The 16,399-nt window shown below is 41.8% G+C and overlaps 1 protein-coding gene across 1 annotated transcript; it reads left to right on the top strand.

Annotated features, from left to right (window-relative positions):
• Positions 1-716: 716 nt before the first annotated feature.
• LOC118922985 (olfactory receptor 2B11-like) lies at positions 717-1,673 on the top strand. The gene has a single exon (XM_036906317.2). The coding sequence runs from the start codon at positions 717-719 to the stop codon at positions 1,671-1,673; it is 957 nt and encodes a 318-aa protein (XP_036762212.2).
• The last annotated feature ends 14,726 nt before the right edge of the window (positions 1,674-16,399 follow it).

The following is a 16,399-nucleotide window of genomic DNA, read 5'->3' as shown; positions in this document are numbered from 1 at the left end:
AGGGAATCAGAGGTCCTTGGATTGTACCTTTCCAAACTGCCAAAGTGAGTGATAGTGTTCTCAGTTTGTGAGATGGTCCTGGGAGAGTGACCGTCATGTTGCTGAGTTCCAGGGATCACCTCTGCTTGGAGAGGCAGGCAGATGTAAGCCTTAGAAGATGATCAGGGTGTGTTCAGGGCAGTAAGTCCCCTACCTGCTTATGAGCCATCACACTCGCATTGTGCCACCTCCCACCCTACTTCTACCACCTCCCCAACATGGCATAACACGAGAACCTCAGAAAGTGTTCAGTGAACTGCCACTGAGTATAAAGAGAGGAGTCAAGCATTCTAATGAGGATATGAGAAATGTCCAAATCTGACTGAACTCGAATAAAATTACTTTTATGGTATGCTTTCACATCTCAATGCCTCTCTAACATCACTGAGACTATGTAGTTGAAGCATTTGTTTCTCCCCACAGGACAGATACAGAAACTGAAGTTCAGAAAGTTTCGATGGCATAGCCAAGGTCACCGTTGGAGAGAGAACAAGACACACAAGCATCTGCTCTGCACCTTGGTTCTGACCGCCCACATCTCAGTGTCTCCACAGAGGTAAAACAGGAGCCTGGGAAATTTCCAGCTACAAGCATAAGGAAGGCAGTTAATTCCTCTTCTCAGCTTTTCCCCATGTTGTCTTTCCTGATTTATCACAGGGTCCAGAAAATACCTCAGCATGAGAAGTGACAATGAGAGCTTCTTAGGGGATACCCCAAACTACTTCATACCGCTAGGTGCTTCTGACAGACCATGGCTCCAGCTGACTCTATTTGGGATCCTCCTGGTGCCCTATGTTCTCGCCATGTTGGGGAATATTTCCATCATCTTGGTGTCCAAGTTGGGTCCCCAGCTGCAGCACCCCATGTACATCTTCCTGAGCAACCTCTCCTTCCTGGACCTCTGCTACACCACCACCACGGTGCCGCAGGTGCTGGTCAACACAGTCATCTCCAGGAAGACAATCAGCTATGGTGGGTGCACAGTGCAGTATGCGTTTTTCCACTGGCTGGGCTGCACCGAGTGTATCCTCTTGGCCACCATGGCCCTGGACCGTTACGTGGCCATCTGTGTGCCCCTGCGGTATGCTCTTATCATGCACCGTACCCTCTGCAAACAGCTTGTGCTTGCGGCCTGGCTAAGCGGCTTTGGAAACTCCCTCGTTCAGGTCATCCTGACTGTGCCATTGCTGTTCTGTGGGCGACAGGTGCTGAACAATTTCTTCTGTGAGGTGTCGGCCATGATCAAGCTGTCCTGTGCTGACACCACTGTGAATGACGTCACACTGGCTGTGTTGCTGGCCTTTCTTGTGCCGGTACCCCTTAGTCTCATCCTCCTCTCCTATGGCTTCTTTGCCTGTGCTGTGCTCAGGATCCCATCCTCCACTGGACGGCATAAAGACGTCGGGACATGTTTCTCTCATCAGGTGGTGGTTTCGCTCTTCTACCTTCCAGCCATGTACATGTACCTGCAGCCCCCTTCCAGCTACTCCCAAGATGTGGCCAAGTTCATCTCTCTGTTTTATTCCATCATCACCCCCATCCTCAATCCCTTCATCTACACCCTGAGGAATAAGGATATGAAAGGAGCACTGAAAAGACTCCTGTCAAGGATCTCGTTTCTTCACAGACAATGAAGTTTTAGGAGAGGGTTTAAAAAATGTGGCAAATAAGACATCAAGAAGAAAACACTTCCCACATCCACACCAAGAAAACAACTACCAAAAATACAAACTAACCTGACAATAACATGAATACAACAGTGCAGACCATGTCCAACCAGTGAAGTAGAGAAGACCATGTTGAGAAGAGTAAAGCCGCAAACACGTGACAAATCAGTGTCCTCATCCCTTCTACATTCCATCCCAGAATTAGGAGGGAGAGGGACAGAACAGGAAGGGGATGAGTGCTCAGGAATCCAGCGTACGTGATGCTGAGATCTGCTGTGAGATCATGCCTCCACATTGCATTGGGCGTTGGTGATTAAAGGGCCTAGGCATTGGGAAGAGCTGGAGCACTCTGTGAGGCCAAGACTCCTGTCCATTGTTGAGCTCATGTATGTTCCATGGTTGCTGCAGAGACCCAATACGGAGGTCACAGTTTGAAACATTTAACAGCAGTGGGAAGTTGTTCATAGGGGTGGGAGTCAGATGACACTCTCCAGAGGCAAAAGGGAAGGTGGGTAATGGTTCTGCAGCCCCTCTCAGCTCAGCTGGTAGGCACTCATGGGAGCCAGCTTCAAGTGCTCCATCTCACTTGCTGGTGGTCCAGCGTTATGGTTTTGCAAAGCTGCAGACCGACCCTTTTAAGTCTGTTCTGCCCAACAGTGGTCTGACTTTGCAGCTCAGCAGATGGAAGGAGGAGACTTTCTGGATTTTCTAGCCCTCCTTCTGTACAAATGTTCAGGCACTTGTGGGAGCCAGTTCTAGATTCTCCAGCTCCATCACTGGTGGCTCAGCCTCATAGCAGCTCTTCATTGTTCAATTGCTCCTGTCAATACACTGAGCCCAGATTGGGGAACCCCTGCCAAAGTAGACAGAATTCAGAGCCACTCACAATGAGTCCGAGAAGAAGGGCTTTACTCCACACAAAGGGCATGTAAAGGTTAATCCTCTGCTGTCAGAGATCAGTGACTAGGAAGAATATTCGCCCTTCCCACAGCTCAACAGCAGCAACCTTGGCCCCACTGCAATAGAGAATCTGACACTGGTGTGCAAGAGTCTTCAGCTTCTGGGCACCACAGGATCCCCAGTTCACAAAGCCAAAACATTTGAGATCAGGAGGCATAGCTCATCTATCCATGAGAACGGAAAAAAACAGAAACCTGAAAAAAAAGGGGACATTTACATGTTCCCAAAAAACGGTGAAATAAGGTACCAGAAAGAGGGCTAAATGAAATGCAGATTATGAATACTTTGATAAAAATTTCATGTAGGCTCACTGATCTGGAGAAAATAATCGATAATCTCAGTGAGAACTTTATCAAAGAGAGGGATATTTGAAAAAGAGCCACTCAGAGCTGAAGAATACAGTAAACAAAGTGAGAATTACAATGTTGGGAATGAACTAAATACTGCTGGAAGTAGAGGAAAGAATCAATGACATGGCAAACAGAGAAGATGAAAACAACCAACTTTAGGAACAGAGAGAAAAACCTTTTCTGAAAATGGGAAGACACTAAGAGAGCTGTGGGATAACCCCAAATGAGAGAATATTCGCATGAAAGCAGTCCCAGAAGGAGAAGAGAGAAACCAAGGGTAGAAAGAAATAATAGCTGAAAACTTTCCCAATTGGAGGAAGGGAACAGACACACAGGTCCTGGGAGCTCTGAGAGCCCATAACAAAAGGAACCCCAGGAAGAGAAGACCAAAACAAAGAGTAATTAAAATGGCAAAGGTTAAAGATAAAGAGAGAATCTTTAAAGGAGCAACAGAGAGGCAGACAGTTAACTATGGAGAAACAATAAGGCTTCAGCAGATTTCTCAGCAGAAAGTTACAGGCTAGAAGGGAGTGACATGAAATATTTAATGTATTGAAAGAGAAGAACTCAAAAGAAAGACTCCTTTACCCAGCCATCTTATCACTCAAAGTTACGGGGAGATCGAAAGTCTCCCAGATAAACAAAGGTTAAGGGAATCCACCCCCAAACTTTCAGGAAACAAAACTCAATATCAGATGGCCTCACAACAGAATTCTACTAAACATGAAAGAAAAGCCAACACCCATCTTCAAATTATTCCACCAATTAGAAGATGAGGGAATACTCCCAAACTCATTCTATGAGGCCAACATCACTGGAATACCAAAACCAGGCAAAGACACTAAAAAGAAAGAACAAAATTACAGACCAATGTCCTTGAAAAACATATATGCAAGAATCTTCAAAAAAATATACTAGCAAAATGAATTCAAGAATACATCAAAAGGATCATTCATCATGATGAAATGGGATTGAATCCACGGGTGCAAGAACGGCACAATACTCTTACATCCATCAATGTGATCCATCACATTAACAAAGGAAGGATAAAAATCATATCTTAATATATATTTAGGAAATTATCCATAAGGTAACCACAAACCTAAAGCCTGCAATAGATGCACAAACATAAAAAAAATACAATCATTGACAGTAGTAAAGAAAAACATCAGTTAATATAAGATTTTAAGAGAGAAAGAAAGAAACAGAGAGTAGGCACAAAAACAACGAGGAAACAATAAACTATCATTAAGTATGTACTTATCAATAAATACTTTAAATGTAAATGGTCTGAATGCAGCAATCAAAAGACATACAGTGAACTTTTCATTATGTAAGAATTTGTTCTCCATGTAAGAACTTGTTTGTTATGCTTCAGAAGATTGGAGACTGATGAAAATTAGGCTTGGGGTGGAATAATGATTGTGCATTGAGCATTGACTGCCCTATACAGAATTTTATTGTTGTTAACAACCATTTGATCAATAAATAGGAGAGATGCCTCACAAAAAAAAAAGGTACACACTTCCAATTGTAAAATAAATAAGTAACTGGGATGTAATGTGCAGCATAAGGAATATAATCAAAATATTGTAACAACTTGGTATGGTGATAGATGGTACCTGGAATTATCAGGTATATAAATGTTGAATCACTGTGTTTTACACCTGAAACTAATGTAATACTGTGTGTCAACTACCCTTCAATAAAAAATAATTATCTAAAAAAACAAAAAAGACATACAGTGGCAGAATGGATTAAAAAAAGAAGACCCATCAATATGCTGCTTACGAGAGACTCATTTCAGACCTAAAGATGTACATAGACAGAACATGAAGTGATGGGAAAAGATATTTCATGCAAATAATAGCAAGAAATAAGCAGGAGTAGAAGTACATATGTCAGTCAGATGGAGTAGAATTCAAAACAAAGAAAGTGAAAAGAGACAAAAAAGACATTACATAATGATAAAGGAATCAGCCCAATGAGAATGTAAATGATTATAAATATCTATGCACCCAATATATGAGTATCTAAATATGTAAAACTTTTTAATGGAACTAAAGGGACAAACAGACTACAAGTCAATTATATAAGGAGACTTTAACACCTCATTTATATCAATGGACAGATCAATAAGACAGAGATTAAAGAAAGAGGGGCACTAAAGAACACATTAGACCAAATGTACTTAAAACATATATACAAAACATTTTACACAAAGGCTGCAGGATATTAGTTTTTCTCAAGTACAGATGAAATGTTCTCCAGAAGAGATCACCTACTTGGCCACAAAAGGAACCTGAATAAATTTAAAAAGACTGAAATTATATCAGCAACTTGTCAGAGCACAATGGTGTGAAACTACATAAAAACTACACAAAGAAAACCCCCCAAAACACATGGAAGCCAAAACACATGCTTCTAAATAATTGATGGGTCAATGAGGACATCAAAAGAAATGAATCAATGAATGGAGACAAATAAAAACAAAAATAGAAGTTATCAAAATTTGTGGGATGCCACAAAAGGGAGTCTAACAGCACAGTACACAGCAATACAAGACTACCTCAGGAAACAGCATTCCCAAAAAAACACTCTAAGTGCGCAACTAAAGAAACAAGGAAAAGAAGAATAAATGACACCTAATGTTTGTAGAAGGAGGGACAAAATAAAGATCAGAACAGGAATAAATAAAGAATAAAACAATAGAAAAAAATAAATGAAAACAAGAGCTGGTTTTATGAGAAGATAAACAAAATATACCACTAGGCGGACTTATCAGGAAAATGAGAAAGGACACAAGTAAAATCAGAAGTGAAAAATGAGAGGTTACAACTGAAACAACAGAAATACAAAGATTATAGAATTCAATGAAACATATACCAAAAAGTTGGAAAACCTAGAATAAATGGACAAGTTCCTAAAAGAGTACAACCTTCCAAGACTGAACCATGAAGAAGAAAAATATCTGAGCAGACTATTACCAGTAGCAAAATTCATTTATTAATCAAACCCAATAAACAAAGGGCCAGATGAGTTCGCAGCAGAATTCTAACAAACATTAAAAGGAGAGCTAATGTCCATATTTCTTTAAGTATTTCACAAATTAGAACAGAAGGAAATACTTCCAAATTCATTCTATGAGGTCACTAGCACTCTAATATGATATCATAGTCATTAAAAAAAAAAACAGACCAATATCATTAAAGAAAATAGACACAGAAATTCTCAAAAAAATTACTAGCAAAATGAATTAAAGAATACATCAAAAGGATCATTCATTGTGATGAAATGGGATTGAATCCACGGATGCAATAATGGCACAATACTCTTACATCAATCAGTGTGATCCATCACATTAACAAAGGAAGGATAAAAATCATATGATTATCCTAAGAGATGCTGAAAAAAGCACTCGACAAAATTAAAAATCCATTCATGATAACAACTCTCAACTGAATGGGTGTAGGTGGAACATACCTCAACATAATAAAGGCCATGTATGAAAAGCCCACAGCTGATATCATACTCTGGAGAAAATATGAAAACTTTTCCTCTAGGAACAGGAACAAGACAAGGATGCCCAAGCTTACGTCTTTTATTCAACATTGTACTGGAAATCCCAGCCCCCGCCATAAGACAACGAAAAGAATAAAAGGTACCCAAAATTCTAAGGAAGAAGTAAAACTAACACTATTTGCAGATGACATTGTAGTGCATACAGAAAACCCTAAAGACTCCACTGTAGTAAAAGGAGTACTGATACTTGGATTCATCAGAGTAGCAGGATATAAAATTAATGTACAGAAATCAGTTGCACTTGTATCCACTAACAAAAAACTGTCAGAAAGAGAAAGCACAAAAGCAATTCCATCTATAATTTCATCGAAAAGGATAAAACACCTTGGAGTAAACCTAACCAAGGACATAAAAGACATGTACTCTGAGAACAATAACACTGATGAGAGAATCTGAGGAAGACAGAGATCATTGGGAATCAATCTCATGCTCAGCAATAAGAATTAATATTGTCCATATGGCCATCCTGCCCAAAACAATTTAGAGATTCAGTACAAACGCTATCAAAATACCAAGGGCATTTTTTGGTGAACAAGAGTGAATAATCCTAAAATTCATAGGGAAACAAAAAAGACACTGAATAGCTAAAGCACTCTTGAGAAAGGGAAACATAGCGGGGTGTATTACATTCTGTGACTTCACAACAAACTTTAAAGCTCCAGTAATCTAAAGAGTATGGTACTGGTACAAGAACAGATCCATAGTTCAAGGGAATAGAATAGAGAGCCCAGGTACAATCCCAAGCATATATGGTCAATTAATGCATGATAAAGGAGCCATGAGTATACAGTGGCGAAAAGGTCTCTTCAATAACTGGCATTGGGAATACTGGACACATACATGCAAGAGAATGAAAGTGGATTATTGTGTAACTCCATACACAAAAGTAAACACAAACTGGATTGAAGACATAAATATGAGACATGAGCCCATAAATCCCTTAGGAGGAAACATAGACAAAAGTCTCTTGAACGCAATCATCAGCACTTACTTTCTGTACAAGTCTCCCTATGCAAGGGAATCCAGACCAGGAATGGATACATGGGACTACATCAAACTCAAAAGCTTCTACACAGCAAAGGACACCATCAACAGAACAAAAAGACAGCCTCTATGCACTATATAATTTAATATACAACATATAGATACAACTCATAGGACTCAATACCCACGAAAAAGAAATGACCCAATGCAAAAATTGGCAGAGGACCTGAAGAGACATTTTTTTCCAAACAAAGTAATAACTGGCCAACAGGCATGTGATAAGGTGCTTCAGTCACTTATCATCAGGAAAATGTAAATAAAAACCACAGTGAGATATCACCTCACGCCACTTAGAATGGCCCCTATCCAAAAGACAAGAAATAACAAACGTTGGCAAGGATGTGGAGAGGAGGGAACCCTCCTACACAGTTGGTGAGAAAGAAATTCATGCAGTCAGTATGGAAAGCAATATGAGGGTTTCCCAAACAACTAAAACTAAAACTACAATGTGAACCAGTAACCCCAATTCTAAGAATTTATATGAGGAAATCAATCTCTCATTTGAAAGGATATATGCACCCTTATGCTTATTGCCACTTTATTTACCAGAGTCCAGACATAGGATCAATCAAAGAGTCCATCAGTAGATGAATGGATAAAGAAGTGGTATATATACACAATGGAATATTATGCAACCACAAAAGGGGAAGAAATCCTGGCATTTCATACAACATAATTGGAATGAAAGGAGAATTTGAGAATTGAAATACGCCAGAAATGGTACAAGATAAATGTCATGTGATTTTACTCATAGTTGGAATAAAACAAGAGAAGAAAACAAAACGAACAAAACAGCAGTAGCCTCATAGACACTGAGGAGTGCCTGGTGGTTGCCACAGGAGAGGGGCTGGGGTCGTTGGGTGCAGCAGGTGAAGGGTACAAAGAGGCACAAAATCTTAATCATAATGTAATTAGTAATGGGGATGACTTACAAAATAGGGAATACTGTGAGTAGCTCTGCACCACAAATCTATGTTGACAGTAACAACACTCCTTGGGTGAGGATTGAATGATGTCTGTAACGGTGGAATCACAGTATTGTTCACTTGGAACCATTATGATATTGCATATCAATTACACTTCAACTAAAAGATACATCAAAACAAAAGAGAGGAAAAGTAAAAAATTTGAGAGAATCTTTTTGAAAGTGTATCAGGACAAGGATCAGCATACTAAAACTTTAAACCAAAATATGTGCTAAGATATACAGCTTTCACGCTCATGACCGAGGAGCTGGGGGTAATGAGCCAATGGCATTCTGTGATTCTCAGGTGCCCTGGTTCCTGCGAAAGACCCACAGCTCCCAGTGTGCCTTTCCATCACCAAAGTTGTTTCGACTACAAATATGGCTGCGACGGCCCCAGCCATCATGTTCACATTTCAGACATGTAAAAGGACAATGGAGGAGTGACATGTGTTTCTCCAAAGTGTCTAGCATCTAACCCATCTCTTTCTCTTTTTTCCTCTATCATATAAGCTGGAAGACATAAATCCTTCATGGGACACTTTATTCTTCTGGGGAGTGGGCTGCTGACAGTAAGACTGGAAGGACAGATATCTGAAGTAGGGTGAGGAAGTTGATAAGTACACTGTGAAAGGGACCCTGTGTCAGTCTCAGTCAAGAGAGTTTCCACATAGATTAGGTTAGCCTTTTCTCAGCCCCAAACTGTGCACTCCATCTCTTTGTTTCCCCAACTTGACAGGTATTTAGCTTCTACAGCTCTGGAAATAATCCCAGCTAGATGTCAAGACAGCTCCTAACATGTCCCACGTCCTTCATCTGTCTCTCGGTGGGAGAGAGCACAGCAGAGCAATGTCTGGGATGAGGGATTTTCCCACTTCATTGGCCCAAGTACAGTCTCCCTGCCATTCCTTGGGGGCAGGCCCTCTCTCCTCCCTCTACCGCCAGATGCAATGTTTCCTAGAATCCCAGAACATAACTATTAAACTGATAAAATGATGCCACCTCATGGCATTTAGAATTAATGGCCAGAGGTGATTAAGTCAAAACCTACAGAGGAAAGATAACTGTCCAAAGACTCACTATGCATGGCTTCTGCTAGTATCTCTTCACTACAGCTCATGAAATAAAACTTGTGCCACTTCATGCTGGCTGTCTACCAAAGATGTTTTTGTCCATCCCCTCCATGTGACAAATAGAAGAGGAAGCTGGGACCATGGGTAATAGAGAAGAACTTAAAGTCATCGCTCTGTGCCAGGCATTGTCCTGAGAGCTTTACAAAACTGAAGTCATTTAGCATGTAACAGACTGTGGAGGGCAATAACACTGCCTCCTAAAGTTTTCTGCTCACACGGGTGACACACAGAGAGGTTAGCTAACCTGGGCAAAGACACACAGGCAGTGAGTGTCTGGGCTTGGTGCTGAAGGCTGTTTAGTGTACACACTCCAACTGAATTATTTGTGATATATCATTCTTCCATTCTGATTTTATGGCATCCTCCACCTATCCCAAAGTGACCTCATTCTCTATTCCTGGTCCAATCCTCTGTTCTTCTGGCATTGCAGGATTTACCAGCAATTGCATGAGCTCCAAGCTCACACACTACCCCAATTATTGGCTAACCCCTCAGACACTAATTAACAAAACATCAGGGATCTCCTCCCAGCCCGAGGAGAACAAGGTTTTCCTCTCAATGTCTGGGGAGAAAGAGCAGAGCCCTTATAGAATGAACAGTGCAAGTGAGGACAAGTTTAATCTGAGAGATGAATTTGAAAGAAGGGGCCATGGCAGCGTTGGTTTGTTCACTAGGAAACTTATACTCAGGTGGAACTTCCCCTGCTGTAGCATAGAGGCCCATTCTACCTTATCAGTCGCGGCAGGCTCTTCAGGGAGCAAGGCTCTGGCAGAGCTTGCCTGTCACACGGGGAAAGTCCAGAAGGCACTGAGCCTCCCCAGCAAGTCTGCTGTGATTGACAGCAGATTCTTCTTCTAGACTGAGAATAATCTCTCCACACCTGTTCAGAGGACAAGACTCAGGTAAGAGCAAGGCCCCAGCAGCCTCATCAGAGCGAACAGGCTGTGTCTTCCTGGGAAACAAGGAGCATTTTCAAGGAGTCCATCACTAACCATCCCTCCCCAGGTAAGACCCCAGAGGGCGCTAATAAAGCCCTATTCCTAAACCAAGCCCTCTGTGGATTCTGGGAAACACCGACATAGGTGGCTGCCCTCACCTCTAGACAAACTGAGGTCTGCTCAGTGCAGGAGGTGTTGGTCCAGCTGCAGCCCACGCCTGGCTTCTGTACAAGAAGACGAGGGGAGAGGGTACGGAGGACAGCTGTGTCAGTGCACAGCGGGCATATGTTAAGCAGCATGTGTAAAATTGTGGACTTCAACCGGGAAAAGACATGCAGGAACAGAACTGGCTGCCCCTGACCCTAGGTGACCATGAGCCTCATTTCTGTGCTTCTCCATATACTTGACAATGATGAGTCACATTCACAAAAACATTATGAGGCCCAGGATGACCATGGACATAGCGGCATAGAGCAAGTCAAGCAAACAGTACCAGTCCATGAGCAAAGCAAGCTTTGAGCTGAATTTTAGCATCAAACTGAAAAAGTCAGCCTAGAGAAAATTCAGGCCGTGCCGTGCGGGTGGGGAGCAAGCCTGTGCAGGAGGCGTCTGCCCCTGTCTCGGTGACAGGCGTGTGCTTACACGGAGAAAGCACCATTCCTGTGTGGGCTCGTGTCCTCACTGTGGCCCTCACTGCTGTGTTCCGCGTCCGCCCTCCTCCTCCTGACCGTCACTAGAACGAATCACATATGGAGCCTGAAGCTCCACGCCATGCAGAATCACGAGTTCCTCAAGGAGTGAGACCTTCAGGTTTGCTGATGAAATCAGTAGCCGTTTCATGGATTAGTTGCATTACTCATGCTAGGTGATGGGAACGACACAATGTGCGACACAGACTGCTGTTTTTCGATGACTTGGAATCTCCACAAAATTGTGAAATTAACAAAGTAATGGCAAACAGCATAGCGCATTATTAGGTTCTCCATTACTCAAGGTCTTAAGCATTTTTCAGCTTTATGGTGTGTTTAACAAAGGGTCGCACATAGAAAAGGGGACTGTTGTTACTTGGAAGGCAGTGGTGTGCTGCTGAGGGGTTAGGACATCTGGGGTCTATGGGGAGGTGACTTCCCTCCTGTGTGAACCAGAACCCTGGTGCATATTGCAGCACGGATATGAGTGAGGAGGTGTTCTAAACCCTTTAGAACGTCTTCATTTTCACAGAGATACTGAAGAGGGACGTGCAACTTCACATATATAGTGTCTGTACACAAACTGAGGGCTGATGGGTGTCAGGGCTTATTTACTTCCCTGCCTCCCTCTATTGGTTAAGAAACATGTTTTTATTGGTGGATGTATAGTTGATATACAATATTATATTGTTTTCAGATGAAAAGCAGTATTTCAACAAATAACTGTATTGTCTAATGCTCACCAAGAAAAGTGCAATTACAGTCTGGCACAATACAAAGATATTTCAATATCAGTGACTACATTCTTAATTCTGTACTCTTTTATATCTCTAAATTCAAGACATTTTGGAAAAGCATATCTAAACCCCCTTGTGGGGATGTGGTTATCAGTGCTCTGCGAGCCCCCTTGTCCATGGGACCTGCCTGGGGATAATCTGACCCCGCGTGAGACATCAGGGAGGACAGTCCATGACAGAGGGAGACACCGAGGTACAGTGAAGGTGCAGGTTGGGGCTGGGCAGGCAGAGCTGGAGGGAGGATGCATGGCGGGCAAAGGCCTGGCACAGGCTGACTGCGGACTGGTGTGGAAATGGGACTCCGCCACGGGCAAGGGACTGGTGGGTGAGAGTGAGCAGAACAACACTCAGGGGTCAGAGGTGGGTTGTGCTTCTACACCGTTCCTCCTTGTACAAAAACGAACTGGGTTAACATCCTGATTTTACACTGATCAGAACTCCCATCTGAGAAAATGTATGTGATCAGAACAGGACTAGAAGCATGCACAAATTATGCCATATATAGTTTTTAACTTTCTCTTATGAAAGAAAACCTGGTAATATCCGTGGAGGAAAGTGTTACCACCTGTAAGCCTTGTCCCCAAGACTCAGCCTCCTGCAGTTTAATTGCAGTCACATCCTTGTCATTGAAACAGAGCCTTAAGCTATCTGCCCAGGTTGCAGGAAAATGATGCTCAGTAGTATTTTTGTTTTTCTCAATGGAGATATATTTCACGAAGTGTGAGGAGAAATCTTTTGGCCTAACCGGTAATGAAATTCCTAGTTAAACCCCTGATTGCCTCTCCCATAATATTGTTCATGGAAGTTCTGCATATTGCCCCGCAGTATGTTGAATTTTCTCTCCCCTTTTTTGGAGTAGGCAGAAACACTTTCTTTTATCAATCCCCACAGGGATTTCAGTAGCCTATGTCAAGCATTGTCAATATACCATAAAAATCGAATATAATACAGCGGATTATTTATAGTATAAGGTGTATCAGTTTCTCCACAACCTAGCCTGATAGTTGTCATTGTGTAAGAACTGTCATTACAGTACACAAAGGCAGCTGCTTAAAGAGAAGTATGTGAAGTGAAGTTTCTACTGCATGGGATTCCATGTACATGTACAATCTACACTCTTGGCTGTTAACTAAGGAAATGGGATCCTATTTGTTAGGTAGCTGGTAGACCTAAATACATATTTTCTTTGCGGACTTCAGTCTTAGATCACAGAAACTGAGATATGATTGGTGGATACCAAAGGGATGGTATGAGATCAGTGAGTGAAATAGGTGGAGGGGATAAAGAGACACAAAATCTTAATATAGCGTAAGTTAGTCACGAGGATGAAATTACAGTGCAGGAAATATAGTCAATAGTTCTGTAACATCTTTCTATGTAGACAGATCATCCCTACGCTAGCTGGGGTGAGCATTTAATAATATAGATAAGTTTGGAATCACAATGTTGTATTCTTGAAACTAACTATATTGTAAATCAATTATGTTTCAATTAAAAAAATCATCAAAAATCTTGAGTCGTAGAAAGATGACTCCACTGTGAATGTGATGGATAAGGAAAGGCCTGCCTGTGGGAAGATGCTTCGCATGTTATCAGAGGGGTCCAGAGGGTGCTTATCCTGAGGATGGATATGGCAAGGATATGGATAATTTGAGCCTGTGACATTGTGCTAGTGGGACCAGAAGAACAGGGTCGTACATGAAATATGGCAAATGAGGAATAAAACATTATTAGAAGGGATCTAAATTTTTTGAGTAGGGGAAATGGATGCAAAGGCACACAAAATTTGGAATGAACTTAATGGTTTGAGGTTGGAGAGATGGCTGATGGGTTAAATTTGAGTTGCTCCATTAGCAACGGGAAATGGTCAAAGGGAGGGTAGACATCAGTGAAGAAAAGACAGCTAGACACCAGGTCTGGAAGGAATAAGTGGTTGTGGCAAATGTGGAATCCCTCTGTTTAATCAGGGTAGGTAGGCAATGCTTTGGAGGCACCACATTTTGGGCAACCAGAAGAGAGAAGGAGGAATCTGGGGGCTGGATCCAAAGCAAAGCTTAAGGTAGAAAGGGCTGGACAGCAAAGAGTAGGACACAGTTAGGAGTTTCAGGCTGGGATGGCACCCAGCTTTGCAGCAGAGAAGCTGTGTGTGAGTGTGTGTGCGCGCGCGCGTGTGTGTGTGTGTGTGTGTGTGTGTGTGTGTGTGTGCGTGCATGCACCCATGCATGCCTGGAACACTCACCTGGAAATTACAGAAAGCTTCTCCTTTGCAGTCCCCTTACCCCTATCCCTCCTCTGATATCACTAGCCTTTTTCTCATTCTCTTCCATGTCAGTCATTTGTACTTACACTCTTGCCATGTTTCAGGTTACCAATGGTGTTTTTCAAAGCAAAGAACGAGAGAGAACAATGGTTAAGGGCATGATCTAAATTTTAAATCCTACTGGTAAGTCAATAACCTGAGGTAGACCAGTTATCCCATCCATGCTATTCTGCTCAACATTAAAATGGGTGTAAAAATATCCTCCTTGGTGCTTTCCCATATTACTACATATTTATTAAAGCACTAAGGAAGGCAATCATATAGAGTTGTTATCAAAGCACCTGGCTCTCCCTGAGTGCTCAATAATCTTGTTTGGTTATTCGCCTGTATCTTCTGCTCTGTGTTTTAGTTCTTTCATCCTTTTTCATATCTTGTCTCAGTGTCCCTGCAAATTATCCCTTTCTGTACAGCATAGACACCTAGAAGAAACCTTGGAATCAGAAGTGTAAGAAAGGGAAATGGCACAATTACCTTTCATCTTAAAAAGTGTTCTAGCATGACGTGGCTTTACCCAGCTCACCACATCAAAACCAGGAGGTGCATGAGCTCCCATTAGAGACAAAAAAATCTGACTCTATAATATTTATTCCAGAAGAGTTTTTGGTAGACTGGTGAGACGAAGTTCATTAATTGGGTGTTCTACAAGAATATTGGGATCTCTAGATTGAAAAGTATGTATTTTGAAACAATGGAGCAAGGAATGTAATTTGCACTTACTTCTCCACTTAATCTCCAGACCTTGAATTGTTTTCAAGGAATGCTAGGGTTCTGTAGAATGTAGAGCTGGACAGAAAGTTGGGTCAGAGCATGCTTATTTATTACAGCATCCAAGCTGAACAATGCCCATGAGTTTTATACTTAATGCATAAAGCACCAAATGCAGTAAAAGTGAATCTTTCATAAAAGAACTGCACACAGAATTGATTTTCCTTCCAATCATGGGATATATCATCCCATCATGATTTTGAAGGTGTACAGTCCTGGAAAGAGTCTAGGAAGGTGGGGTCTGATGGGGTTGTGTGGAATGGCCCCGTGGGAGTGCAGATGGCAAGCCAGTTGCTTTCTACCAGCACTGGGATCTGTATGCCAAATATATTGTGCATTCTGACTTTGAGAGGAAACAGCTGCCTGTCAAGGAAGTGGTACAGCGAATTCAAATGTCATTCCCTCTACCCAATAAATATTTTCTTTTTGCTATGATTAATGTACAATTACTTGAACATTATGGTTACTAGACTTCCCCTGTTTTCAAGTCCCCACCATATACACCATTACAGCCACTGTCCATGAGCATAGTAAGATGCTACAAAATCATTACTTGTCTTCTCTGTGCGATACTGCTTTTGCATGTCACCCCCCACCCTTACATTATGTGTGGTAATCGTAATGTCCCCTTTTCCCCCTTATCCCTCCCTTGCTGTCCATCCACCCCAGTCCGTTTCCCTTTGGTAACTGTTAGTCCATTCTGGGGTTCTGTGAGTCTGCTGCTGTTTTGTTCCTTCATTTTTTTGTTCGTACACACCACAGATGAGTGAAATCATCTGATACTTGTCTTACTCTGCCTGGCTTATTTCACTGAGTATAATACTGTCTAGCTCCATCCATGTTGTTGAAAATGGTCGGATTTGTTTTCTTCTTATGGCTCAATAATATTCCATATGTACCACATCTTCTTTATCCATTCATCTACTGATAGACACTTAGATTGCTTTCATTTCTTGGCTATTATAAAAAGTGATGCAATAAACATAGGGGTGCATATGTCCTTTTGAATCTGGGCTGCTGCATTCTTAGGGTAAATTCCTATGAGTGAAAATCCTGGGGCAAATGGTATTTCTATTTTTAGTTTTTTTAGGAACCTCCATACTGCTTTCCAGAAAGGTTGAACTAATTTACATTCTTACCAGCAGTGTAGG

The sequence above is a fragment of the Manis pentadactyla genome, chromosome 13 (genome assembly GCF_030020395.1).
Source record: "Manis pentadactyla isolate mManPen7 chromosome 13, mManPen7.hap1, whole genome shotgun sequence".
Taxonomy (NCBI): domain Eukaryota; kingdom Metazoa; phylum Chordata; class Mammalia; order Pholidota; family Manidae; genus Manis; species Manis pentadactyla.
Note: the sequence above shows the minus strand (reverse complement) of the source record. Positions and strands in the feature narration are given on the sequence as shown.

Excerpts from the sequence above, each read along its gene's own strand:
- LOC118922985 (XM_036906317.2), top strand. The coding sequence starts at position 717 with ATGAGAAGTGACAATGAGAGCTTCTTAGGGGATACCCCAAACTACTTC.